General features: G+C 31.6%; 13 protein-coding genes and 1 pseudogene across 14 annotated transcripts, besides 3 other annotated features; 8 read left to right on the plus strand and 6 right to left on the minus strand.

Annotated features, from left to right (window-relative positions):
• Positions 1-886: part of a mobile genetic element that runs on past the window's edge.
• Positions 887-1,007: 121 nt separating this feature from the next.
• Positions 1,008-1,793, minus strand: TVAGG3_0123190 (protein of unknown function, DUF4106 family; the record flags this gene model as incomplete). Its single annotated transcript, XM_051223636.1, has 1 exon — positions 1,008-1,793. One exon carries the CDS (start codon positions 1,791-1,793, stop codon positions 1,008-1,010), a length of 786 nt encoding a protein of 261 aa, XP_051108622.1.
• Positions 1,794-1,975: 182 nt separating this feature from the next.
• Positions 1,976-3,326, minus strand: TVAGG3_0123200 (protein of unknown function, DUF4106 family; the record flags this gene model as incomplete). The annotated part of the gene is made up of 1 exon (XM_051223637.1): positions 1,976-3,326. A coding segment is annotated over one exon (1,351 nt), but the record flags the coding sequence as incomplete, so codon positions are not given.
• Positions 3,327-4,631: 1,305 nt separating this feature from the next.
• On the plus strand, positions 4,632-5,519 carry TVAGG3_0123210 (uncharacterized protein; the record flags this gene model as incomplete). The annotated part of the gene is made up of 1 exon (XM_001287400.2): positions 4,632-5,519. One exon carries the CDS (start codon positions 4,632-4,634, stop codon positions 5,517-5,519), a length of 888 nt encoding a protein of 295 aa, XP_001287401.2.
• A 307-nt stretch (positions 5,520-5,826) lies between these two features.
• TVAGG3_0123220 (N-acetylmuramoyl-l-alanine amidase family) lies at positions 5,827-6,063 on the plus strand (the record flags this gene model as incomplete). Its single annotated transcript, XM_001290015.2, has 1 exon — positions 5,827-6,063. The coding sequence occupies one exon, from the start codon at positions 5,827-5,829 to the stop codon at positions 6,061-6,063; it is 237 nt and encodes a 78-aa protein (XP_001290016.2).
• Positions 6,064-6,534: 471 nt separating this feature from the next.
• Positions 6,535-24,121: a mobile genetic element.
• TVAGG3_0123240 lies at positions 8,152-8,857 on the plus strand (annotated as a pseudogene). The gene has a single exon. A coding segment is annotated over exon 1 (706 nt).
• Positions 8,898-9,797, plus strand: TVAGG3_0123250 (uncharacterized protein; the record flags this gene model as incomplete). The annotated part of the gene is made up of 1 exon (XM_051223638.1): positions 8,898-9,797. The coding sequence occupies one exon, from the start codon at positions 8,898-8,900 to the stop codon at positions 9,795-9,797; it is 900 nt and encodes a 299-aa protein (XP_051108624.1).
• On the plus strand, positions 9,880-10,298 carry TVAGG3_0123260 (uncharacterized protein; the record flags this gene model as incomplete). The annotated part of the gene is made up of 1 exon (XM_001286423.2): positions 9,880-10,298. A coding segment is annotated over one exon (419 nt), but the record flags the coding sequence as incomplete, so codon positions are not given.
• On the plus strand, positions 11,811-13,082 carry TVAGG3_0123270 (uncharacterized protein; the record flags this gene model as incomplete). The annotated part of the gene is made up of 1 exon (XM_051223639.1): positions 11,811-13,082. A coding segment is annotated over one exon (1,272 nt), but the record flags the coding sequence as incomplete, so codon positions are not given.
• TVAGG3_0123280 (Prim-pol domain family) lies at positions 14,866-15,504 on the plus strand (the record flags this gene model as incomplete). The annotated part of the gene is made up of 1 exon (XM_051223640.1): positions 14,866-15,504. A coding segment is annotated over one exon (639 nt), but the record flags the coding sequence as incomplete, so codon positions are not given.
• On the plus strand, positions 16,816-17,175 carry TVAGG3_0123290 (uncharacterized protein; the record flags this gene model as incomplete). The annotated part of the gene is made up of 1 exon (XM_051223641.1): positions 16,816-17,175. The coding sequence occupies one exon, from the start codon at positions 16,816-16,818 to the stop codon at positions 17,173-17,175; it is 360 nt and encodes a 119-aa protein (XP_051108627.1).
• On the minus strand, positions 17,539-17,811 carry TVAGG3_0123300 (uncharacterized protein; the record flags this gene model as incomplete). Its single annotated transcript, XM_051223642.1, has 1 exon — positions 17,539-17,811. The coding sequence occupies one exon, from the start codon at positions 17,809-17,811 to the stop codon at positions 17,539-17,541; it is 273 nt and encodes a 90-aa protein (XP_051108628.1).
• Positions 17,831-18,262, minus strand: TVAGG3_0123310 (uncharacterized protein; the record flags this gene model as incomplete). Its single annotated transcript, XM_051223643.1, has 1 exon — positions 17,831-18,262. The coding sequence occupies one exon, from the start codon at positions 18,260-18,262 to the stop codon at positions 17,831-17,833; it is 432 nt and encodes a 143-aa protein (XP_051108629.1).
• Positions 20,065-21,046, minus strand: TVAGG3_0123320 (DNA/RNA polymerases family; the record flags this gene model as incomplete). Its single annotated transcript, XM_051223644.1, has 1 exon — positions 20,065-21,046. A coding segment is annotated over one exon (982 nt), but the record flags the coding sequence as incomplete, so codon positions are not given.
• On the minus strand, positions 21,392-22,699 carry TVAGG3_0123330 (DNA/RNA polymerase superfamily; the record flags this gene model as incomplete). Its single annotated transcript, XM_051223645.1, has 1 exon — positions 21,392-22,699. A coding segment is annotated over one exon (1,308 nt), but the record flags the coding sequence as incomplete, so codon positions are not given.
• Positions 23,739-24,131: a mobile genetic element.
• The last annotated feature ends 526 nt before the right edge of the window (positions 24,132-24,657 follow it).

The following is a 24,657-nucleotide window of genomic DNA, read 5'->3' on the forward strand; positions in this document are numbered from 1 at the left end:
CAATATATTTGGCAGCTAAAGCATTTGAAATATCTGGGTCCAACATATAGACTGCAAGTCTGCTTTCTATTCTCTTGCATTCAAACTTTTCGCATGTGAACTTAACTGGGTCCCAAGCAGTTCCAGCAGCATTGAAATAATAGTTTACTTCATTGTTGAAGTTTGAGAAACCAAAGTCTAAGTCAACTTTGTCTTTGCAAAAGTCACAGAACTTGGCTCCACCAGTTCCAGCTATAGTAATGCTGAATGGGTCTTGTGTTGGTGCAATGACTAAGTTATTTTTGCTTGGAGTAAGTTCGATAGAAATTTTTCCTGCCCAGTTTGGCAAGTATCTTAAAAACCTGAAGATGAGGAAAGATGACAAAGGAACTCTAAGTTTCAGTTTTACTTTAGTGGCAGCAGTTCCATCTGAACCAGAAAGGTTAACATAAACTCCTGGAACGTTAGGGTCAAGTCTTCTTATTTTCTCAATATTTGCATACTGGTCTGTTTGTTCTCTAGCTTGTGGTTGTACTGAGTTTCTCAAAGCGAACCATTCATAGTTTGCCCATGTTACTGTTTGAACTAAGTCAGAGTTAGAATATATCTTATATCCCATGAAAACTTCTGGAGCATATTGGTATCCGACATAGAAAATTCCATTGCAACCTTTCTTGTCAGACAACTTGGCAGAAGGTTTTATTTCAATGTCTTGTTCCACGTATAAGAATGAGTTGTCAATAGAAATAATATGAAACCTGTCGCAAGCAATATCTACTGTTGTTGAAGAACCTTCTCCAAACTCACCTACGTTTCCATAAGAAACAGCAGTTGTATATTCGTAAGTTCCAGGAACTATTTCTGACCTTCTAATGGCATTGTCGCATTCGTTATACCATTCGGAAACATTTCCGTTCATGGCATCCAAAACTGTTGGCGTTATATTCTGAGCGGCGTACATTTCATATGGGTAAAAATATAGAATAGTTGGATTTATATATCATAATAGAACCCACTCGGACCAAGCTTTACTTTGTTCTACTCTTCTTCTTTGGTGTCGCTTTTGGTAACTTGCCCTCTGCTTCAAGTTGTTGCATCTTTGCCTCATGTTCACCTAGTATGTTGTAAATTTCCCATGTCCTTTTTGCCTTTGGGCTCTGGTCGCCCAACTCAGGTAACCTATATCCTAGAAAGATTTTGTCATAGTTTGTATTTGAGTCTTCGCGTATTGTTTGCATGACTCTTTCCTGAGTTTCCGGTTCAAGCTCTTCAAACAGAGCTTGTCCATATGGAATAAGCTCGTTTCCAAATATATGTTTTTGTAGCCATTCTGGTTTTCTTTCCATGTTACCAACAATATCTTTTGTGAATGGGAAAGCTTTTACCCAATGTTTCAGTCTTGCGTCATTTATTTCTGTAGTTGGTTTTATTTTGTCAAGGAACATGTTTTTCAATACTAACATTTCATTTGGTACTGTCCATTTGAGTTTTCTTAAATATTCATCCCTTCTCGGTTCATTGTCTGCAAAGTAAGTTTTTATGACATTTTGCAAACTTTCGTTTGCAAGGTCATGTACAATAGGTTCTCTTCCTTCTCTCTCCCTAACTTTCTTTCTAAACTCTTCACCAAATATACCATCTCTATGGTTCTGTGTAGTTCTTTGAGATAAATGTTTTAGAACGTCAGGTGTTATATTTCCATCAGCCATGTTCATTTCATACTGGTCCAAAATATCTGCATCTTTCATATCTTTCAATGGCATTAAAGCCGCGCTGAAAATACCAGCTACATCTGGTTCACCATTCACTTCCATTGCGTCTACAACTTCTTGGAATTGTGGTTGTAAGTTTATGAACCACCTATCCGGATTAGCTTTATGACCCCATCTCATTGTAGTTCCATCGTCTGCAGAAACAAAAGTAGGTTTGTTTCCATATTGGCTAGGTTCTGAATGAACTTTAAACAATGTTTCATTTCTATATGTTTTGTTGAAATTTAACCTTTTATTTTCACCGAGTTCATCCAAAGATTGAACGTTATATGCTCGTAAGTAAAAAGGATTGTTGTATTTGCGTACACTTTCTTTCAGTTCTTCCATTCTATGCTGGATATTTTCATCTGATGTTGGAGTCTTTTGTATGTCGGCGAACATTTTTCGATATTCTTCTACTATGTCAGCCGAATTTTTCTTAGACTCTTGGAAAGATTCCATATTCTCCGCATACTCTTGTTGAGGGTCAAGATTTTTCGGCTGTTCCAAATCTTCATCTAGTTCTGTGAAGTTAGTTTCCAAAGGAGGGACTTGTTCGTTTCCTTCTGGCTCTTCTAGCTGTTGTTGCTGAACTATTTCTTCCATGTCTGGTTGTATCTGAACTTCTTCCTGTGGAGTTTCTTGTACCTCATCTGCTGGCATTTCATATATTCCGAGACCGTTTTTAAAAAGTTCCCTATCTAAGTCATCCGGACTCATAAACCTTTCTTCTTTCGTTCCGTCTCTATTTTTTACGCGTTTCATGAAGAGAGTTGAATTATCGTTTAGCTCTGACACCAAATATCTTGGAGTAAATTCAGTCATGTCATTTGGATGATATGCTATTAAATCATATCCCTTAGCGAGCTTGTATTTTCCAGGTTTGAAATTATATCCCATTTGGTGCTGAACCATAAAGCTAAATAGGTTCGGGTCAGTATTTCCTTCCTTGAACTTTCTAATAGCTTCTTTATATCTGTCACTAAAGTCAAGAGTATCTGGGTAACCATAATTTTCCTTAAGCATTTTTAAGAATTCTTGGTTTCCTTGTTCTCTACTTCTTTTATGTCCTTGCTCTGTTTGTGGTTGTTGTTGTGCAGTGTTTTGAACTGTTGGTTGTGGTGCTGGATTTTGAACTGTTGGTTGTGGTGCTGGATTTTGAACTGTTGGTTGTTGTTTTGGTGCATGCCTGTGTCTGTGTCCATGTGACGATGTAAATGTTTTAGGTAGTCCTGGTGCAGGTGCTTCTCTTGGAGGGTTTGGTGGTATATAAGTTCCACCAGCTGGCACATATGTTCCATCTGCAGCATAATGTCCTACCTGACTTTTCGTTTTTAAGAAAGCATTTACTAGGTCTGTTTTGGTCTGTTGTAACTCTTTTTCTTGACTTTCCACAACAGTTGCTCTAACGGCGTCATAGGCACTTTGAACTGCCTGTCTCGTTGCTGCATCTGTTATTTTCGTCATATTTTGTGCTACTTCTCTTAACTCGTTGTCGAAACCTTCAGACTTCAGTTTCTTTCCAGATGAGAAGTCGTTCACTAGTTTCACCTTACTATGAAGAGCTTCGAAGGCGTTCTTAAAGTCAGCATTCATTAAAGCTTCATTTGAACTGTCTTCATCCGCTTGTATTTTTGTCCTTATTGACCCTATAAGTTGGGCTGCTTTGGCGTTGGCTTGGGCATCTAACCAGTCATTATTAGCTTTTATATATTCTGCGCTTTTCATTGCCTTTTGCATGGCTGCGTCGTTATTTTTACTTTCTTGTGCTAAGTTTTCATACTGTACGGTTTGGTTTTGCAACTGTAAAAGTTTTTCTGCCTTTACATTTGCTTCAACTTCTTTTTTATACTCATCGCTATCCATATATGTCTTCAGGGCTTTTTGTTTTATTTCTTCATCTTTCAGTACTTTATATTGAGTAGTATGGTTTTTCAAATTTATAACATCTGTTCCATTTTTTGCTACTTCTGCTGCTTTTTCTGACACTTTTTTTGCATATTCCTCTGTACTTAGTTCTTTCAGTTGTTCTTCTTTCTTCTTTTTCTCTACGTTTAACTCATTGAGTTTCTTTGTGTGTCTGTCATATTCTTTTTTTTTCGTTTTCACTTATTTGTTTCTGTATGTCTATGTTTGACTTTTTGACATCTGTTATTTGATTTTTGATTGAACTCAAATTCATTTGACTTTGAGGGTTATAAGCTGTTCCGTCTGCAGCTCCACCATAGCCTGCCATTTTCGCTAAAAGTGCCGCTCTTAAACCTCCACTCTGTGCACCAATAACTCGGTTTAAAAGCATAGGTTGCTTGACATTTGTTGCAACATAGTGGGGTCATTCATAATTTGTTGTTGCAACTGTTGTTGTGGTGTTAGTTTTACTATTGGATGTTTCAATGCTCCCTTCCTCTTACGTATATTCTTACGTAGCTTACGTGGCATTTTAAGTGAAGTTAAAAAGCGGTTTTTGACAGATGTTTATATGACACTTTTTGTTCAGCACAAAAAACTACTCGGTCAAAGTGTTGTCAGTTTTGTAAAATAACCGTCCTATCTCATTCTATAAGGGGGAAAGGCTTCTCAAAGTATACTTCCTTGGAACGCCTGTAACTTTTCCTGTAGCGACGATAGACCCTTACTTGTCCGGACAAAGTTATACTATTTTGAGTGTTCTACAAAAAAGTCAACAGCGACGACTCTCAAAAACCGTTGTGTAAAAAGTTTTACCGTTGGACAAAAAAGTATATATAGAAAACAAAAAACGTTTATAGTTCATTCAATATTTGAGATGGAACGGTTTGCCAACGGTAACTATTAAATAAAATAAAAAAATAGAGGGAGTCTCCGTTGACGAAAACGGTTCATCTCAAACTCTTATTTGAAAAAACAGTTTATTTTTGTCTAATGGAAGCCAACGCTGTTAACCACAATTCTCAACCGCTAACCAAAGCCAAAGCCCCACAACCTCCAAGAACCGGCACAGCGGTTAGAATAACCACCAAAAAATCTAACAACGAATTAAGAGAAATTCTTCAACAAATTTGCTCTAAATATCTCAAAGAAGCCGAAGAAAACACACAACCAGACGCTACATACAATACTCAGTTCTGTGAAGTTCTGAACAAAGCAATTGCTAGTTCAATTGAACTTACTAAGACAATTCCAAATCCAATTGAGCTTAGCGATGTCTTAGTTCAGTATTTTCCAACATTTACTAAGCTTATAATGTTGAGAACTTTATACCAAGTTCGTCAAAATCTTCCTCGTTACATGCAACGGTCATTCGACAAGAGAATTGCTGAATTCCAAGTCTTTAGTTACGGATATGACGAAGATGAATACGTTGACGAGTTCGGAGACAACTGTACAAAATGGTTTGAATGTTATACGACAACACAATTTGAATTCGACTTTCTCGAATTCAACGCAGCAACCATTCATATCATTGCTCTTTACCTTTCCGAACAACAACAAGACCTCGCAGATGGAGATGTTGTTACTGTCGTCATGGAAACTCCTGAACAATTCGGAAAAAAGAAGTCTCTAATTGCCAAATTCGTTCCAGGACATCAGCTTTTCCAACGCACAGAAGTCTTCTGTATTCCTGGAACTAAGTTCTTTGTCAGGAGCGAACGCAAAGAAAGATATAATGTGTCATTCAATTACACATTATATAATGTTTTCGACCCAGAAGAAGGCTTCTTCCCAGAAGCAATGGAGGAAGAAGAAGAGGAGGAGGAAATACAAAACTCTATCCAAGAAGAGTCCTCCGAATTCACACCAGAAGACTAACAATTTTCCGAATAAAAACTTCATTTATACTAAACATCTTCGGGGCTAGAAGGGGCGCAGCCCCTGGAAGCCCCACTACCTTTTTTTTTTTTTTTTTTTTTTAATAGTCATTAAATTCATCAACAGATGAAAAAAATTTTATTTCAGTAATTGGTTTAACAACGTTTATTTTTTGTTGAACATTTTCACTTTCATTTATTTCTTCCTCCTCTGTTTCATTTATTTTTAAAATCGGTTTCATTTATCATTAAATAAAAATTAGAATATAAGTGATGAAATATATTTTTTAATTAATATTAAATCAGAAATGGCGGCAGGATTCTTTAAAAAATTATGGGATGGAATTAAGAAAGCTGCAGGTTGGGTTTATAAAAAGGTTATTAAACCTGTTGCAAACTTTTTGGCACCAGTAGCGAAAACGGCAGGAACTATCATAGGTGGAGTATTAGGTACTAAAGCAGGTAATCCGGCGATGGGAGCACAAGCAGGTAACGCAATTGGTGGAATAGCTGAAGGAATACTTAATAAAATAGGAGGTAGATAGTGGAAAAATAAATATATTTTAAAATTATTTTTATCTTAGTATCGGTTGTAGTCTTTGATAAACTTTTTCTCCTTTATTTAAAATTTCTCTTATTGGGGCAGCTTTTGGTGTTATTGATTCAGCAACGTCACTAATTGCTTCTTTATTCTTAAATATCCAATTCGCTCCTTTCTTCATTGTTTCCCAAACTTTATGCGCTCCTCTTTTTACTTTATCCCACCAGTTTCTTAAAGAATCCTGCAGCCATAGTTGATTATTTCATTAAAATTAAAAATTCATTTTCATCTTTTAATTTTGATTTTTATTTAATAATAAATGACGACTAACTATTTGGTGCCAAACACTAAACCAATTAATGGAAATGTGTTTCATTCATTCGAAAAGATAAATGAAATATTTGCAAAGAATGACGGAAGAAGATATTATAGAGAACTTGAAAGTTCATGCTATGACTCTGATGCTCCATATTTTGATGATAAACAAACTCATTTAAGAATTACAAATCCGGCTCATGATGTGAACCAATTAGGTGACACATATATTAAACGCAAAGTTAAAGCAACTCTAGTTTCAAATAAAGCTTTCACATGTGATGCCGCTTTTAAATGTATGCGTTTATTCGTTGGTTACAAATCATCAAATCAAAGCTTTAAACAATTAGAAGTAGAAACCGAAAGAGGTGATGCCGGTTATCTTCAGATGGATTGCGCCCGTGAATCTTTCGCATTTGCAACATATAAACCAAAATCAGAAAGGAAAGTTAAAAAGTTTGTTCATTCGTTATATAATAATGTTCAAAAATATGATAACTCAGTATGTGGTAAATATATTGACCCTTCAGAAGTTTTCAAGAAAGCAAATGAAGAAGTTGATATCACTTTTGATATGATTATTCCGGTAAATGATTTGTTAGCATTTCAGGCGTTCGATGATTATCCTAAATCATTTGGTGAAATCATTCTTAAATATTATGTTTTCAGGGATACTTTAGTATTTTGTCAGGTTGACCCGTTAAGAGTTGCTGATTTACAAAATTACGTTTATGAAAAGATAACTGATGAAAATTATGAAAAGATTATGAATCATGTTTATAAATATGATCGCAAATTCCAACAAATCGGACTTCCTGCCAAATTAATTACAAGCTTAGCCGCTACATCTGCTGACGCAACAGTTGATGACGTTATTATTTCATGCACAAAGATGGAAGTTTTAGAGGATAAATGCATTACACCAGGATACGGTTTAATTGAAGAATCAGTTAAAGCAATACCACGTTTATTCAGTAAGGAAGATCCATTCATGATTCCAGCTCAACATATTGACGTTCGTTCACTAAATGGAGGTTGCATCACTCCTGAAGGTATCAGTTCAGATTTCTCATACGCTCTTCATAATGTTACAGATGTTGTGTTAGCATTTCCGAAGAATGCAATGCAAAGAACGGTTTTAGAAAATCCAATGCTTCGAGGTCTTCAGGTCACTATAGATTCCAGAAACTTCCCCGATCAAGCGATGACCACAGTGGGCGACATATTCTTTACACGTATGCTTCAAGCTTCTGATTTAGATGGAGTGAATGAATGCACGGAAGAATACGAGGACTCATTAACTAGACCACTGAATGATGATAATGGCGTGCCATTAGCTAGAACATGGAAAGACCAAACTTCATTCTTATGCACTATTCCAGTTCAACGTGATGGAGCGGGTATATTCTTTGATGGATTAGAAACTTTCAACTCACAAGTTACAGTACAAGTGAAAGCTTATCCAATCATTCAGGGTGTAAATGACACTTACTGTTCAAAGGTGACAAATCCTCCTCAGGTTTGGTTTACTAGGACTACGTATTGGACATGGACACCGGATGAAGGTTTGAAATATCATCCAACAGGTACACCACCACAGTATAGAAGTTCATATGATGAAATATTGATGAATAGAAATGTATAAAATTATAAATTTATTTTTGATTAAATGGATTTAAATTCTGAAGAATTAGCGGGAGTATATAATACATACGTAGATGATATGATTAATGAAGCATTGAGTGATAATAGAAATGCTCTATCTAAGGAAAAATTAATGAAAATTCCATATTCTGAATGTTACTTAAATTCAATCACTGCAGCAATTGGTAAACAAATAAAGGTAAAACATTAACGATATTAAAACAAATTATCATTATTGCTAACACTTCCCCCATTCACATGTGTTAATTTATATCAACCGTTCAGGTTCACCTTCAGATGATACATTTGAATCTTTAAAGCATTTAATCAAAATTCCAATTATTTATTTATCACAAGAAGAAGCAGAAGATTATTTAAAAAACTTTTTAATGTATAAAGAATTATATAATACAATCAAGAAGCAAGGATTAGAGGATAAAATTATTGATAAACAACGGGATGAATTATTTGAAACACTTTCTATTTCAAATTTTGATAGAGAATTTTTGCATTCACTCATTTTTCTAGATGATGCGGTGAAATCAAAACTAATAACAAATGAGAAATCATATTTTAATCAGTTATTAACTCAATGTCGACACATTCAGTGTTCATTCTTCATGGCTGTTCAATACTTCAAAGCATTAAGCACAAACATTAAATCAAACCTGTCCACCCTTTTCATTTTCAGTGGTTTTAGTCGTCAACAGTTGAACGTTATGCTTTATCAAGTGAATTTACCAATGAGCATTAATGAACTTTACACACAATATCAACAATTAGGTGAACATGGAAAAATAATAGTTGATTTAAATAAAGGAAGTGTTAAATTTGATTAACTTTGTATAATTAATTTTTATTTTTTATTTATAATTAAACATGACAGAAATTGCAAATCTTCTACAGGTTCCATTAAAACAAGGAACAAACAAAAAGGGTGCATATAATAGAACTATGAAAGTTCCCGATGGAATGAAAGAATTAGTTCATATTGTTGCTGGTCTTCAAAAAGATGTTAAACAAATGAGAAATGTTTTAACATTACCAGAAGCTCAAGCATATGCCAAACGTCATGGTCCAAATTGGGAAGCACACGAAGCAGACATTACAGGTCCAAATGGAAAACCTGATGGTATAAATGAGGTTTTCGTTACTGATGGTCAAGGAAATATTAAAGTCATAAATGGGTATAAATTAACAATGACGGATTATCCTAAACGTAAAGCATATAATGAACGTTATCCTATGCAATTTGATGAAAATGGAAAAGCTGTTAAACAATACATTGGAAAAGGTGAAAATGGTCCAATTAATTCATACCGTCATAATCCATATTCTTATTTCAATGAAGAATTAAATGCTATTGAAGAGGGACCGGATGGATTACCACGATATTCTAACCAGTTTGATGGTCAATATGCAAATTTGAGACCTGAAATTCCAGCTAAGAAATTCTTTAAAGTTGCTTTATTCGATCCAGTGTTCAATGAACAGAAAGAAGCAATGAAAGCAGAATTTAAACCAATTCAAGTGGCAAGAATTTCTTCATCTTCACTTTCAGAAGCGTTCAAGGAATTGATAAAGAAACCACTTTATTCTCAACAAGGTTATAACTTTGATTTAATTAAAGAAAGTGATAGACGTAAATTAGAAAAATCAGATGGTTTTAAGAATGCATGTAATGAAATGATTAAAGATATTGTAAATGATAAAATAAGACTTGAAGAAACTCAAATCATTATCAATAACATAATTGGTGCAGTTACAAAGAAAGTATAAGCAAACAAGGATGAACCTTGGGATATTACCGTAACAACTAAATAAAACTTTAAATATATTTTTCTTTTTTATTCGATTATAAATGAGAAGACGTTTCACTAGTCAAAAGAACACTAACGCAAAAGCAGAGATTACGGTTGGTTATAACGTAAATGATGATAAATCACGAATTATTCAAAATGTTAAAGTTAATGTTAGCCCTGAATTAACAAGGTCAGCAACTCAACCAAATTTATTAACTCGTGACTTACCGAAGAATGAGGAGAATGAAGAAAACCATGAGAATGGAGACCCAATCATTTTATCTGAACCCGGTAAAGAACCCGTTGAAATCCCCACATATCCAACATACCCCCCACCTCTTTCATCAAACATCGAGAACCCAGGAATATACGATTCCAGTCGCAATGCGCCATATAAAATAGACATTAATTCTGAATTAATGAAAATTTACCGTGATATAATAACTGATAATTATGATTCAATAATAAATTTAATTGATCAATCCGGTTTAATTATTTTACCTTATGAATCATTAATTCACATTATCGCCATTCTTTGTGATGTTCAAGATTCAGACGTGAAGATTCAATTTTTCATAGATGATGAGGTTTCATGCTGCGGAACAGTTGCAAAAATAAATCCTATAAAGGATATTAGCACAATTAAGATATCAAAGAACGGAACAACAACTGAACTTCATTTAACATATAATGATATTTATAATAAAATAGTTGATGAATATAAAATATCACTTGAAAAATTCTTTGTTAAGGCTATTTAATATTCAAGCATTAACATTATTGAATAATAATCCTTTGAATCATAATCAATAATAATTGACCTTTCACCAGTTTCTATCGTTTGTTTTATTTCTTTTTGTTCCCCACTATCTGGATCGGTCATTGTAATTGTTTTTGTTATAGTATCAGCTTTATCTTTAACTTCAATCTTTTTTCCATCAGGATATTTAAACCAAAATTCCAAAAATTCGATATTGTCAATCTGTTCATATTTTAATCTATCAATTGCATTTTTAATACCATCTGAAAATCTTATGAAATGGTCATTATATGGGTTTGATTGAACTAAATTTGAATGAAGTGAAATATAACCCGATGATGAATATGACATTGACTCATATTTTCTGAAAACACTGAAATTTATAACATGAATGAATTTCTTATTCGTTGAATTTATGAATTCTTGAGGTAATCTTATTCTAGTTTTATTTATCACTGGAAAATAACGCTTTACCATATTTTTAATCGTAATAAAAATGTCAATTATCAATATTATTTCGAATAATAGTTGTGAATTAAATTTAACAGTTAGTGGAATTTATAATGTTACTCTCGTTTCTGTGAGTGGTAAATTTAATCCCATTCTTTTAGACCCTTCAGATTATATATCATTTATTAAAGATGACCTTGAAAAAACGTATGATATGTATATAAATAATGTGATAACGAAATGGGATATTAACACAATTTTAAGTTATTTAAATGAATCATTTATCGTTTGGTATGAAGAAAATTTTAAATCAAAACCTGATAAACTTTTTGAACTTGATGAAATAAATAACCTTATTAAATTCCCGCTGAAAATTAAATTTTGTACTCCTCATCTTCGTTCAATGTTGGGGATATTAAATTTTGAAAAAGATGTTGGGGATGTTTTGTATTCTGACACTGGTTCCAATTTCATTTTAATCAAATGTGATAAAGTTAATACCCCAATGAGATTTTCACATCAAACATTAGACCCTAACTCTTACCCATCAATACAAAACATTTTATCCATCAACTTAAACACATTTTCTTTATCATATCCGTTTCAATTATCTGGGAATTCATTTATTCTTCATTCAAAAGATTTATCAAATATTAAATTTAGAATAACTGACCTATTGATTGTGATTTAGAATTTATGAATGAAATATTATGGCAATTTCAAATAGAAAAAATAGCTGATGAGATAACAGATTAAATATTTATTTTTAAATCATAATAAATGATTAAACAACAGCAACCACAGCAACTTAAGGCACAGACCATTACTTACGCCACATATGCATATAATTCAAAGACGGCAGAACAAACGCAAAGGTTGAAATATGGAGATTTGGAGATAGTATTGAAAAATGACCATTTTGAATTCGTTTGCAAGGGTGGTGCAGTGATATCAAATATAAAAGAAATTTTATTTATGAATTCAAAAATTAAAGGAATAACGGATGATATAACATCAATTCCACCAGAAGAACAAAGATATTACGCATTAAATGCATTTCCTAAAGTTTTGAAGATTGGAAGATTTAATTTAAATGAGGAATTCATAGAAGGTTTCCTAAATGACATAATGAAGAAAGCAGATAAGGAATATGTGGATAGTGAGTTAATGAAGAAGGCAGATAAGGAATATGTGGATAGTGAGTTAATGAAGAAAGCAGATAAGGAATATGTGGATAGTGAGTTAATGAAGAAAGCAGATAAGGAATATGTGGATAGTGAGTTAATGAAGAAAGCAGATAAGGAATATGTGGATAGTGAGTTAATGAAGAAGGCAGATAAGGAATATGTGGATAGTGAGTTAATGAAGAAGGCAGATAAGGGACTTGTGGCTAGTGCATTAATGAAGAAAGCAGATAAGGAATATGTGGATAGTGAGTTAATGAAGAAGGCAGATAAGGAATATGTGGATAGTGAGTTAATGAAGAAAGCAGATAAGGGACTTGTGGATAGTGAGTTAATGAAGAAAGCAGATAAGGAATATGTTAATGAAAAAGATAATGAAATTATCGAAAGGGTTGAATGGTACCATGAACGGACATCGAAGATTTTAAAAACTAAAGCTGATACAGGATGGGTTTCAGAATGTTTAGACCTTAAAGCAGATAAAACTTATGTTAACGATGAGTTAGAGAAGAAAGCAAATAAAGAATATGTGAATGAAATATACCAAAGTTTGATAGGAACAACTAAAAATATTGAAACTATTGCTGGTGACTTTTCCGTCTATGAAGAAAATAAATATTTTAGAGGGCAATTGGTACATTCCTTAAAAAATGGTATACGGTATAAACTCATTCCGAAAAATAACAATGAAATGTATGTAGGCTATATAAAGAATAATGGTACACAAGTTAAAGTTCCATTAGACAACAACTGTTACTTAAACTTATATGGAGACGAACAAAAGAAATATTTAAGAGTTTATGAAATGACGGATATGACATTGTCTAACGTAGCTCCAGCACCGTATTATTTCGACTCTGGAGATGATGTCAGAACGCCGCATGTAGATGAACAAAAGCAAACATTATATTTAGATTATTATAGATATAAAAGATATAATGCAATAGAAAAAACGAGAATAGTATATTATTATATAGATGACAAAAATAAATATTATAGTCAAGATTTTACATACCCTGAAAACATAAGATTATATTATAAAAAATATTCTGACACAAACCAGAAGAAACCCGAAATAGTTACACTATATTTTAAGTTCAAAAGAGACAATCCTATATTATCTCATATGTTTGATTTAATGAACCCAGTAGGTTCTATTTATACATCTATGGATGTGAGAGGTCCTCAAGCAATGTTTGGTGTTGGTGCATGGGAACAAATAGTCGACAGGTTTTTGTATTGTGCAAACTCTTCAAAGGAAACAGGGGAAGTAAAACGATTACAGGTGAAAATTTACCTGCACACAGTCACTACATAGATTTAAGTACATCTCAAGCGGGTTGGCATAAGCATAGATATTGGGATTGGTCAGGAATGACAAAAGGTAAAGGATATGATGTTAAAGACAACGTTAAGTTTGCCATAAATTGTTACTGGAGTGACACTCAGGAGAAGGAAACCATACACATCGCGTTTCAGGATATACACAAACAACGGGACAAAGTAAAGATTACATGCCACCATTTATGACTGTATTCGCATGGTATAGAGTTCAATGAACGCTCAATGTTTGTGAAACAAACTTTAGGAGCTCCAAAAGAGCAAACAGCATAATTTAAATTTTTATTTTAGTATAAATGAAGATTCTACCATATGGTGTTATTGGAAGAGATAAAGATGGAAACCCAATATTTGATCCAAAGTTAAAATTAAAGTTACTGACAAGACAACAACTTGAAAAGTTGCTGAAACCAAAACAGAATGAAAAATGAGAAAATGAGAAAATGAGAAAGAAAAAAAAATTTAAATTATGCAATTTTATTTTTATCATAAATGACCAAATTAATTAAGCCAACTATTTCTAAATTAATGATACCAATGAAATCATTTCGTGGAGTACTTATCCCAGGTTCTTCACAATTAGCCAGGGTAAGTGTTGTGACTCAAGGTGGAACATTAGCGAATCCATTCAAATTATTAACTAAAGATGAACTTAATAAAATGATGATAAAATAACTGATAACAAAATTTTATTTCACTGCTACCATAAAAACAGGTGAAAAAACAGGTGAGATCTCACCTCTTCACCTAAAATATATTTTAGGTCAAAGCTTCCACGAGAGAAAAGATTCCTCATTCGCTAAGGATTCCAAAAATGAAAAAATCATTGATTTCGGCTGAGAAAAAACAGCAAAACCCTTCTTCCACGGGAACAAAGAAATAAAGAAGAAATAAAGAAGAAATAAAGTAAATTTTTTATTTATTCCCGTGGAAGATAGAGCACTTTTATGACACTTTTTATTCACGACAAACAAGACAAACAAAGAAAATAAGAAAATACGGCGCTGTCGCGGTTCGAACCACAGACTCTGACCCCTCCATAACACCACCTTTGACCACTGTGCTACGTAGCCTGTCGACATAAGATTTTATAAATTGCATATTTGACGTAAATTTATTTCCCAGTTATTCAATAATTAATTATTTTTGAAGAACTGAAGGTGTCACTATGTCACTCAGTGTCACTCGGTTATTTAACTTCTCTGAAAAATTGTGACAACATGACATTTTGACAACAGTCATGGAAATTTGATGCAGCCCAAAAATAAAGTTAGTTTTAAAATTATTTTTATTTTTTTATTCCTATATAAATGACAACAACAAACAACAACAGCAACTTTATCGTTTCTGATGAAAAAGTTATTGATTCATTAGCTGAGGAATTAGTTGTGGCAGAAACTAAAACCCTCAACGAAAGAATTGGTGAAAACAAGATTGATTTACATAACTACCTCAAACACGATGGAGGAAGAGGAAGGAAAACTGGTATGGCTTTATTAGTAAATAAAATATCAAATTTAACGATTATAGATGTTGATATCAATAAATCATACAATGATGAACTTAAAGAAACAGTTAGAAAAGACATTTTATCAAAACTTTTGGATAAAGATGTTATCGTTAAAACCGCTTCAGGAGGTCTTCACATTTATTGTAACACTAATTTCTTCTATTCAGTTTCGAACAGAATGATTAAATGCTATTCCTGCAATGATTACGATATTGATATAATGACTTCTATGGATGATTCAAAGCGTTCTTTAGTAGTTATGGCTGATTCAAGAGTTCGCAAGAATGCAACAGAACCAATCAATACATACTCATTCATTCGTGGAAGTTACGACTCGACCATAACCAGAACAGTGAATGATATATTAAATGATTTGAATATTAAGGTAAGAGTTGAACAGAAGAACGAAGAAATAAAGACTATCATGAATGAAAACAAAGATGTAAACATTGACGATAAACTTGCCCAGAGCATAGTTTGATGGCATCTGTGATTTTGAAGTACATAATGACGGTGGAAATATGAATTTAGAAAAAGAAGTTACATTATTCACACTGTTTCAAGCAATTAATTCATTACCTAATCATTTAATTAATGAAGCATACGATAATGTTTATAACTTCTGCAATTTAACTGAAAAAGCAAAAAGTAATTTTGAAAAAGCACGTAATATATTGCACATTTAATGACTTCTCCATTTGTTTTGGTGAAGATTCTAAAACTATATCAAAAGGAATATTATGATGAATATGTTTTACCTTTATTACGTAAGCCAAAAATAACATTTGATATCAAACTTGATGACTCGTTTTTGATAACAGATCTTAGACGAAGGCTGAAAATCATCAGTATAAAAACAGTTCTGAAGTAATTGAGGATTTATCACGTGTAATCCGTTTTGTAGATTGTGGAAATAAATATTTCATTCAAAAGATTACAACATACACGACAAAATGAATCAAATATCATTCGTTCTTCAATCAAACATGAAAGAGTCACTCAAAATGATTAAATTATTTAAAGAAGAAGTAAAACCATAACAGCATGGGATGTACTACTAAATCAATTGTCTTCATTAACCGTTAAGGTGTTTGCTTTAAATCTGATTCTCCAGATGTTTTCTCAACGTTTCAGGGTTATAAATACAACGTTCTTGAAAAGCCTGATTACTCAAAAATTGAGATGTTTATGGATTTCATTAAAGAAGCCATTTGTGATAATAACGATGAAGTGTATAATACCTTCTCGGCTGGATTGCATCAATGATTCAACATCCTGGAATCAAGAATGAAACAGCAATTATTTTGAAAGGACTTCAGGGAACAGGTAAAAACAGATTCACAGACATTATTTCTGAACTTCTCGCTGGTTATTTCATGTAAAAAACATTACCGAAATAGGTGAGCTAACGGGTAATTTCAATTCAGTAGTTGAGAATAAAATGTTTCTTGTACTTAATGAACTCAAGAATGTAGGTGAAGATAGACTCGCAAACTTCAACGCTTTGAAATCAATTATAACGGATAATGAGATTAGAATTAATGAAAAGAATCAACCTAGAAGAACAGCACAGAACGTTGCAAACTTCATTTTCGTAACTAATAACGTTTACCCTGTCAAAATTGAAGTTGGAGACAGAAGATACGTAGTTTTAAGAGTTAATGGTAAATTTAAGGGTCAATTTGATTACTTCAAGAATTTAATGGATTCATGTACAAAGGAATTTTATGATAATTTACTAACATATTTTATGCAATATGACCTTTCATCATTTAATGTACGAATCATACCGATGACTGAAGCCAAACAAGATTTAATCGAGTTATCATCAAATCCTTTAGATGTATGGATAAATACACATTATGATGAATTGTGTGCAGGTATGACGTGTAAAAATGCTCTATTCTGCAAACCATCAGACATGAAAGACAAGAATTTTCAAATGAGTATTAAGGATAAATGTGATAAGAAACAGAGAAGAATAGATGGTAAACAGACATGGTATTATGTTTTGAAAGAAGAAATGAAAGGATTATATAAACAGGTTGAACCAAACGATAATGAGGATTCATTTACTGATGATGAAATACCTGTAAATGAAGCTTTATAAAGTATGATTTGAATTTATTTTTGCATTAATCCCCCATGTTGTCAAAATGTCATGTTGTCTCATTTTTTCAGAGAAGTTAAATAACCGAGTGACACTGAGTGACATAGTGACACCTTCAGTTCTTCAAAAATAAATAATTATTGAATAACCTGAAATCATTAACGATAAAATAAGTGATAACAAATTTTTATTTTTATCATAAATGAATACCCCACAAGCTCAAAATTTACCACGAATCATAACAAGGGAGGAAATGATAAAAATGATGCAAGAACATGTTAAAAATAACAAACCACTAAAACTGAGAAAATGTGGTTATGCAGTAATGATGGAAAGAGAGATGTTGTCGAAGAGGAATAAAAATTAAATTTGGATTGAGTTTAAAAATTCATCTTTATTAAATTCATCTCTTCCAATCAATTTATTTATTCTATTAAATTCTTTTATTTTTGCTTCACTCAGTTTAAGGATTGAACGGTAAGTTTCTAATTTTTCGATTATTTCTTTCCTCTCTTTATCGTTTTCAACCTCACCGCATTGTGGCTTCTTTTTGTAATAGCATATTTTTGATTTAATTCTGTTTAGTTTCTTTTTATATTCATTGTCTGGACTCTTGGATGCTTCGTTGTCACTCATTTCTTACGAAATAAAAAAATTAAATATTATTTAAATATAATGGAGTAATAAAATAAATCGGAATTTCTATTAATTTATTGTTAACCTCAACTAATGCATTGCCGTTAATATATCTAACAAATTCAGCTATTGTGTCAAATCTTCGTCTTCTTTTTGTCATTGATTTATCAGTTTTTCCATAATCGAGATGAATCAAAACTTTATCCCCTTGTTTAAAATTCATGAGCCCCGAATTAATTTGTTCACGTTTAACATCATTCAACCTTTCCATTTGCTTTCTAATATATTCCCATTCTTTTGAAATATCATTTTTCATTTCCACTGGTTTCATGTTTATTGTTCTATGCCATGTATTATTGTAATAATATACTAACTGTTGTATGATGGAGTCATGATTTCCATCCCAGTATATCTGACCGTTAACCCCTAACGCATCTCTAAGAGTTCTCATTACCGCATCAACTATTTTATTATGAAACGTATATGGAGAGGATGAAAAGTAAAAATTAATTTGTGGGAAATAATGAGTCATAGCTGCCTGAAATCCTTTATCACCATCACCCCTGATATTATCTACTCTTTCATGATCTAGTAAGTATTGAATAGCTCTTCTTGTTTCCTGTTCTGTTTTCCCTTTCACTGGAATGCAATATAAATATCTGGTGTTAATGTTAATGGTAAATAAATAAGTAACGTTTCCTTTTGAATATTCTAAATGATCGATTTCATATGAATATGGATATGGTGCAAATGAAGGCGACTAAATTTTTCCTTTAACGGTTGAATTTTTGGGTCAATTGGTTTATTTAATATCTTGAAATCCTTTTTAAAATCTTTTTGTTTCTTTAATGTTTTGAAATGGATATAATAAAGTGAATGATGAAGATTAACTGAAGGAGGAGTGGTTTTGGTGTTGCAGGTACTGTCGTTAGAGGTTTTGGTGTTGCAAGTGGTTTAATTTTATCTGCTTTGATTTTGGATGATGAAGTTTTGGAATTCCTTCCTTCCTTCATTAATTCTGGATGTATTCTATTCATTTGTTTTAAATATGCTGTATATAAAGGTTTAATATACTTTCCCGCTTCGAGTTTATGTTGAAGGATGAATTCCAAAAGTTGATCTTCATTTAAAAGTCGGGCTGAATATGGTTTAACTAATGAATCATAAATTAAAGCTTGTGCATCATTTATGGTCTGAAGGACCTGGCGTTTTGCACCTTTTGTTTTTGCTTCTTTTGCTTTTGCGGCTCAGGATTATATAATTTATATAATTCATCAATATCTTCTTCTGTTAATACTTTATTTTTAAAATCTTTCAATTGTTTCAGTTGTGATTTAGTTTTTCCCTTTGAATATTCATTATTTTAATTTTGTCTTTAATTTTAGAAATTATTCTATCATGATATTTCAAAATTTCATTTTTATAATATGGATAATAATATCCCATATCATCACCCGTTATATTATTATTATATTTTTGGAGATATGATTTTAATTCATAATAACTAAGAATTTTTTGATTAAGTACTAAATCATCAATTAAATTTTCTAAATCTGCGTTATCCATTTATATAAAAATAAAATAAATGTTTTAAGGGTGCCCACCTCTTTGAATCATAGTATCAAAAACATCATTAACGGTTCCTTTTGTCTCTTCTGTGGCATTTTATTAAATAAATGGCATACAACATCCATTTTCACAACACACAGCCTTAGTGTGTGCTCCTGTTAATGCAGTCTTACCAATTGTTAAGCGAGTCATTGACCCGTTTTTAAGTTGTAAATTAATATTCTGACCATCAAATATCACTTTATTTCATTATTATATCCAAATAATTTTTAGGTGTTAATTGTTTATTTTGTCGTAAACTAACTCCTTTCATTTTTTGTGCAATCTTTTTAAAATCACTTCCATCAATTGAACCGTTGAATGATGTATAACACTTGGGGCATAAAGCAACCATGTTATCACCTTGTTTCTCAATTGCTAAACCCAATAACTTCTTCTCATGTGCTTTTTCTTCAGCTTTATTCTTTAATTTAGGTTTAAATTTCTCATTAAAACAAAAGAAATCAAAAGGTGCGAATTTGTAAATGTTTTTATCATAAAATTGTTTATCAGTAACAATTGCTTGAAATGCTTGAGTGTTAGGAAGATTTGGGTCGCCAGCGATTGCCCAATAAGATGAATCAGTATCACCTTCAATGAAATGAAAACGATTAACATTCATGCATTTATACATAAAATCATAAATGAAAACCAAATACCAGTATTTTGCGTTATCTAAAGTGAAGAATGCCTCTTGTAAACATGTATCACATCTATAAAATCTATCTTTAAGCATCACTTGATACGTATCTTCACCTATTTCTCTTATGTTTTTAAACTTATTTGACATACATGCAACGCGTGCCTTCTGTGCATTCATTATTTTAGTCTTTGCGTAATTTTGTGTATTCATTGCATCGTAACCATATGATCCATTAAGTGAAATCTTGCAAAATAAACTTTTTCCTTTATTTCCTTCTAATTCAGCCTTTTGTCTTTCGTTCATAAATTCGTTCGCAAATTCATTAAAGCAAGTGTTTTTCGTAAATGTTAAAATTGATTGAATATCATCAATGATAAAATGAAATCTGTCTATTAGATACCAAAGATAATAAGAAGAAAATGGTTGATATTGGTTGTGTGTTGATGCTAACTGAGTTAATTTCCTCTGTTTCTGGTCAACTGGTAGATTGTTTGATTTCATGTAATTATACATAAAACTGCCAATTGTTTTTTCATCTGTGATAATATCTAAGTTTCTTATTATTGGTAAAAAGTTTATGTAATCATTAATGTATTTTTCATCAATGTGACCCTTTACTTCAGCCACGAATAAAGTATTTTTCTTTCTAATTATTCCCAGTGCTTTTGCTTTCTTTGTTGCTGTATCACAAATGATAACACCATTCAATCTTCCCGGCATATACATTTTATGGTCAGTATATTGAATGAAATCATGAGGATTAGATGAAAATGATGAAGGATATAATGAATTAAAATCAACACCAACAAAATGAGTCATAATGTTGGTGGTGTCCTCATTTGATACAGTTTTAGTTTCTGGATTATATGAAAGTTTATTAATGTGCGTGATTCCTTTAAGATTAACACGATGTTGAACATTTGATAGACCACCAGTAATTCCATTACGGAGAATGTGATAAGCTTCAACTGAATCTAAAGTCATTGGTAAATTATTTTTTAATGCATAATTTCTTAAATTGATTCTTAAACGTTGAACATCTTCATCTTTATTTGATTTTACGACATTGCAATAACAACACATTAACTGACAATTTTCTTTGGTATGTGGTTTTTCATTATCGATTCTATCCAATGTTGGTTTATTAGCATATGTAAACGCTTTACCACACATTTTGCATTTAGATGAAAGGATTAAATCGTGATAGTATTGATAGTCATTCATTGAAACATTGTTTTTAGTATCCCTTTCTGCTTTTTCATCTTGTTTCTTATATGATTCAATTTTATATTTCCAATACTTTTTCGTTAATTCAAAACTTGATTCCACATTTTCTTCTTCTGGATATGTTTCGTTAGGATTGAAGTTCTTATATGCTAACGCGTAACGAATCATTGATGCATTCGATGATAAAGAAAGATTATGAAGCATGTCAATTTTATAAACAAATGTTTCTTCAATAATTTTATCAATTGGGTTAATCATAATTTCAACGTCTTTATTGCAATAATGAATAAAATATTCTAATCTATTCTCAAAATTTTTAGCATCATTGAGATATATTTGATAATCTGAATCGGATATAGTTTCTTGAGTTAATGCTGAATAAAATGAATCTTGAGTGAATGGTTCCTTTTTATATAATTCATCTTCGTAATTCTCCCATGTGATGAATTGATAAGGGAAAAAGGATTTAACACGTGATTTATTGTTTCCGAAATCTTGAGTGAATTGGTCTAATGTCCCACCCGCTATATAATTTCTGATGTCAATAAATCTTAATTCATATGGACAGTTTGTTTTCTTTACAATGACTTGCTTAAATTGAGAAGAAGAACCCAGCATTGATTTTATTTTCCATTTTGCAGTGTTTAAATCACGAAGAATTAAATTTAAATCAAACTTTCCCGAATTAAAACCTATGATATTCACTTTATTAAATTCTTCATCTAAAAGCTCTTTCATTGCTTCCTTTTGTTTCTCATTTAATGTATGGGACAAAGTCCCCGTCGTTTGCGGCTTCATTAATTCTTCATATTGTTCAATATTTGATTTAGCAACTAATGAACAGGTTGAAAATAAAAATTCAATCCAATCAGAGATGAACGAATCACTTGATGTTAAGCAAAAATTCCTCGTAAATGTTTTATCACGGTCTACGACCTCGCCGCTTTGCGGCTTTATTTTGACAGTTGATGATACCATAAATGGTTTTAAGTAAGCGTTCAAAGTTGCACATTCAGAAAGTTGAAGTTCTTCTTTAGTCTCTAATGTTTCGAAGTCAAAAGTAATATAATATCTTGTTGGTTTATAATATTCCTGCAAATTATGTGCTAATAGCCATTGATATATCTTCTGTTTCGTGATATGTGGTGCATATGGTTGTTGTGTGTTTTGCAATTGAACGTCTTGAATTAATCTTCCATTATTTTCTTTACATTTCTCACAATGTTTTAAAAATCTTCTTTGGTTTTTCCTTTCTGGATCATCACGGATAGAATATACTTCTTCTTTGCAAAAGGGGCAAACTTTATATCCTGTGAGTGCTTCAACGTCTGTAATTCTGTCAGCGTGAAGTTTTCCACATGGACTCTGTGTTAATAAAATATTTACTGTTTCAAATTCTGGATCTATCATTATTGATTCCACTAATGGAAAGTCTACCTTGTTAATGTCTACGTCTTCTGGTTGAGGGTCACAATAATAAAAATCAATATTAACGTTTAACATTCTTGCTAACCTCTCACTTTCTGATGAAATGTCAAATCCTTCATATGCATCTATGGCTTCATTTAAATAACTTCTACGAGTTTTAGGATTAACACCATCAGGAATGTTATAGAAGCGTTTAAATAACCTTCTACCTTCGGCTCTTATTTGATTATCATTCATTTTAGCTGTTCCATTTTTATTCATTTATGTAAGAATAAAAATTAAAAATAAATAAAAATAAAGTTTATTTTTTTTTTAAAGTCCGAGACTCAGAGAGTCCAGGGCTAAAGTCCATAAAATGAATTAAGAACACATAAATTTTTATCATCCGCGACGTGACGAATACATTTTAATTTACTCAAGAATGCGTACCCTGATACATTAAATCTAATTCCTGTCTTATTTAATTTCACAACTTTGAAAAGGAATGTATGAATAGCTATAAAATGATGAGATGATGTTTTATGGGTTGCTTCCATTTTTTCTGAAATAAATGAATAAATATAATGTTTATAAGTTTTCATATCTTTTATGTTCTTAATAACGAATGGTATAGACCTTTCAACTTCGTCTTCCTTCGGTGCTGTTCTTTCATATGAAACATTATTGGTATCTTCAATAATGAAACCACAATCGCATAAAATTTTATATGTACCAATTGTTTCTTTTGATATTTTATCTAACAAATCAAAAACTTTATCAACACCTGTACATTTATTTAAATAATAATTTGTGTAAATATCATGGTCTTCTTTCTTAATCGTATTTGTTGCATATGTTACATTTTTCAGTGCTTTTTTGAATTTTTCAGAATCAAGAGGAGGTGAAAGTAATATACATGGATAATCTCCATCGTCAATAAACTGAAGCTTATGTTTATGAATAAATTTAGTACCTTCTTCTGAAAGTGTTTCGTCTATTTCACCATCTAATAAATTTTGTGTTGATTCTGAGACATAATTTTTATATCTTTCTTCATGAGATTTTTGAACTGCTGATTCTGAAGCTGGGATATTCATTAAACCCTCTACTTCATTTTCATTATATTTTTCAACTTCTCTTAATTCCTTAATTTTTTCATCTATTTCATCTCTTATTTTTTCCAGTCTTTCAATTTCATCATATTCATCATCTTAATCCGTTCTTCATAATATTCAGGGAAAACATCAGGTTCTTTAGGTTTTCTTCTTCAGATGTGGGATATAAGAAATTTATAACATCATCTTTATTCATTTTTCTATCATAATCAAACTCATTTAAAAACTCCGCGAATTTTTGACAATTTCTTAAATAATATTTACTAACCTCATAACCCGCTTCCTCTAATATATCCTTTATTTCCTCATTTGTGGATCCCAATTTTTTAACGTTGTTAGTTTTGACACTCATTTTCATACAAATTAAAAAATAAATTATTCAAAAATGTAAGACATGAATTTTTAAAGTTTATTTTTCATTCATGAAAATAATTATTTCTAATTTCTTTTACTCTCTCGTACATACTAGATTTAAAGAATTCAGAACTTTTACCATAATCTCCTAAATGTTTTCTTATCCCTAACGTGTGCCAGTTATTATATGAAACTGTATAAACTTTATCTTTATCTTTACACCTTTCATCACTTCCAATATATTTATATTTCAATTTTGATTTAGCATTTTCATATTCATTAACGTAATAATTCACAGTCTTCCTTTTTAAATAAATGTTTTATGTATTCAGGATTTAATACTCTACGTTTATACGCTCCTAACTTAGTTCTAAAGGTTTTTCTACAAAATTTAGGAATTCCATCCTCTTTAATGTCATCAATGATTTCCATTTCATTATTTTCAATTTCTTCTTCTCGTTTATGAGGTCTTTGATTATGACTCCATTGATT

Source organism: Trichomonas vaginalis, chromosome IV (assembly GCF_026262505.1).
Source record: "Trichomonas vaginalis G3 chromosome IV, whole genome shotgun sequence".
Lineage (NCBI taxonomy): Eukaryota > Parabasalia > Trichomonadida > Trichomonadidae > Trichomonas > Trichomonas vaginalis.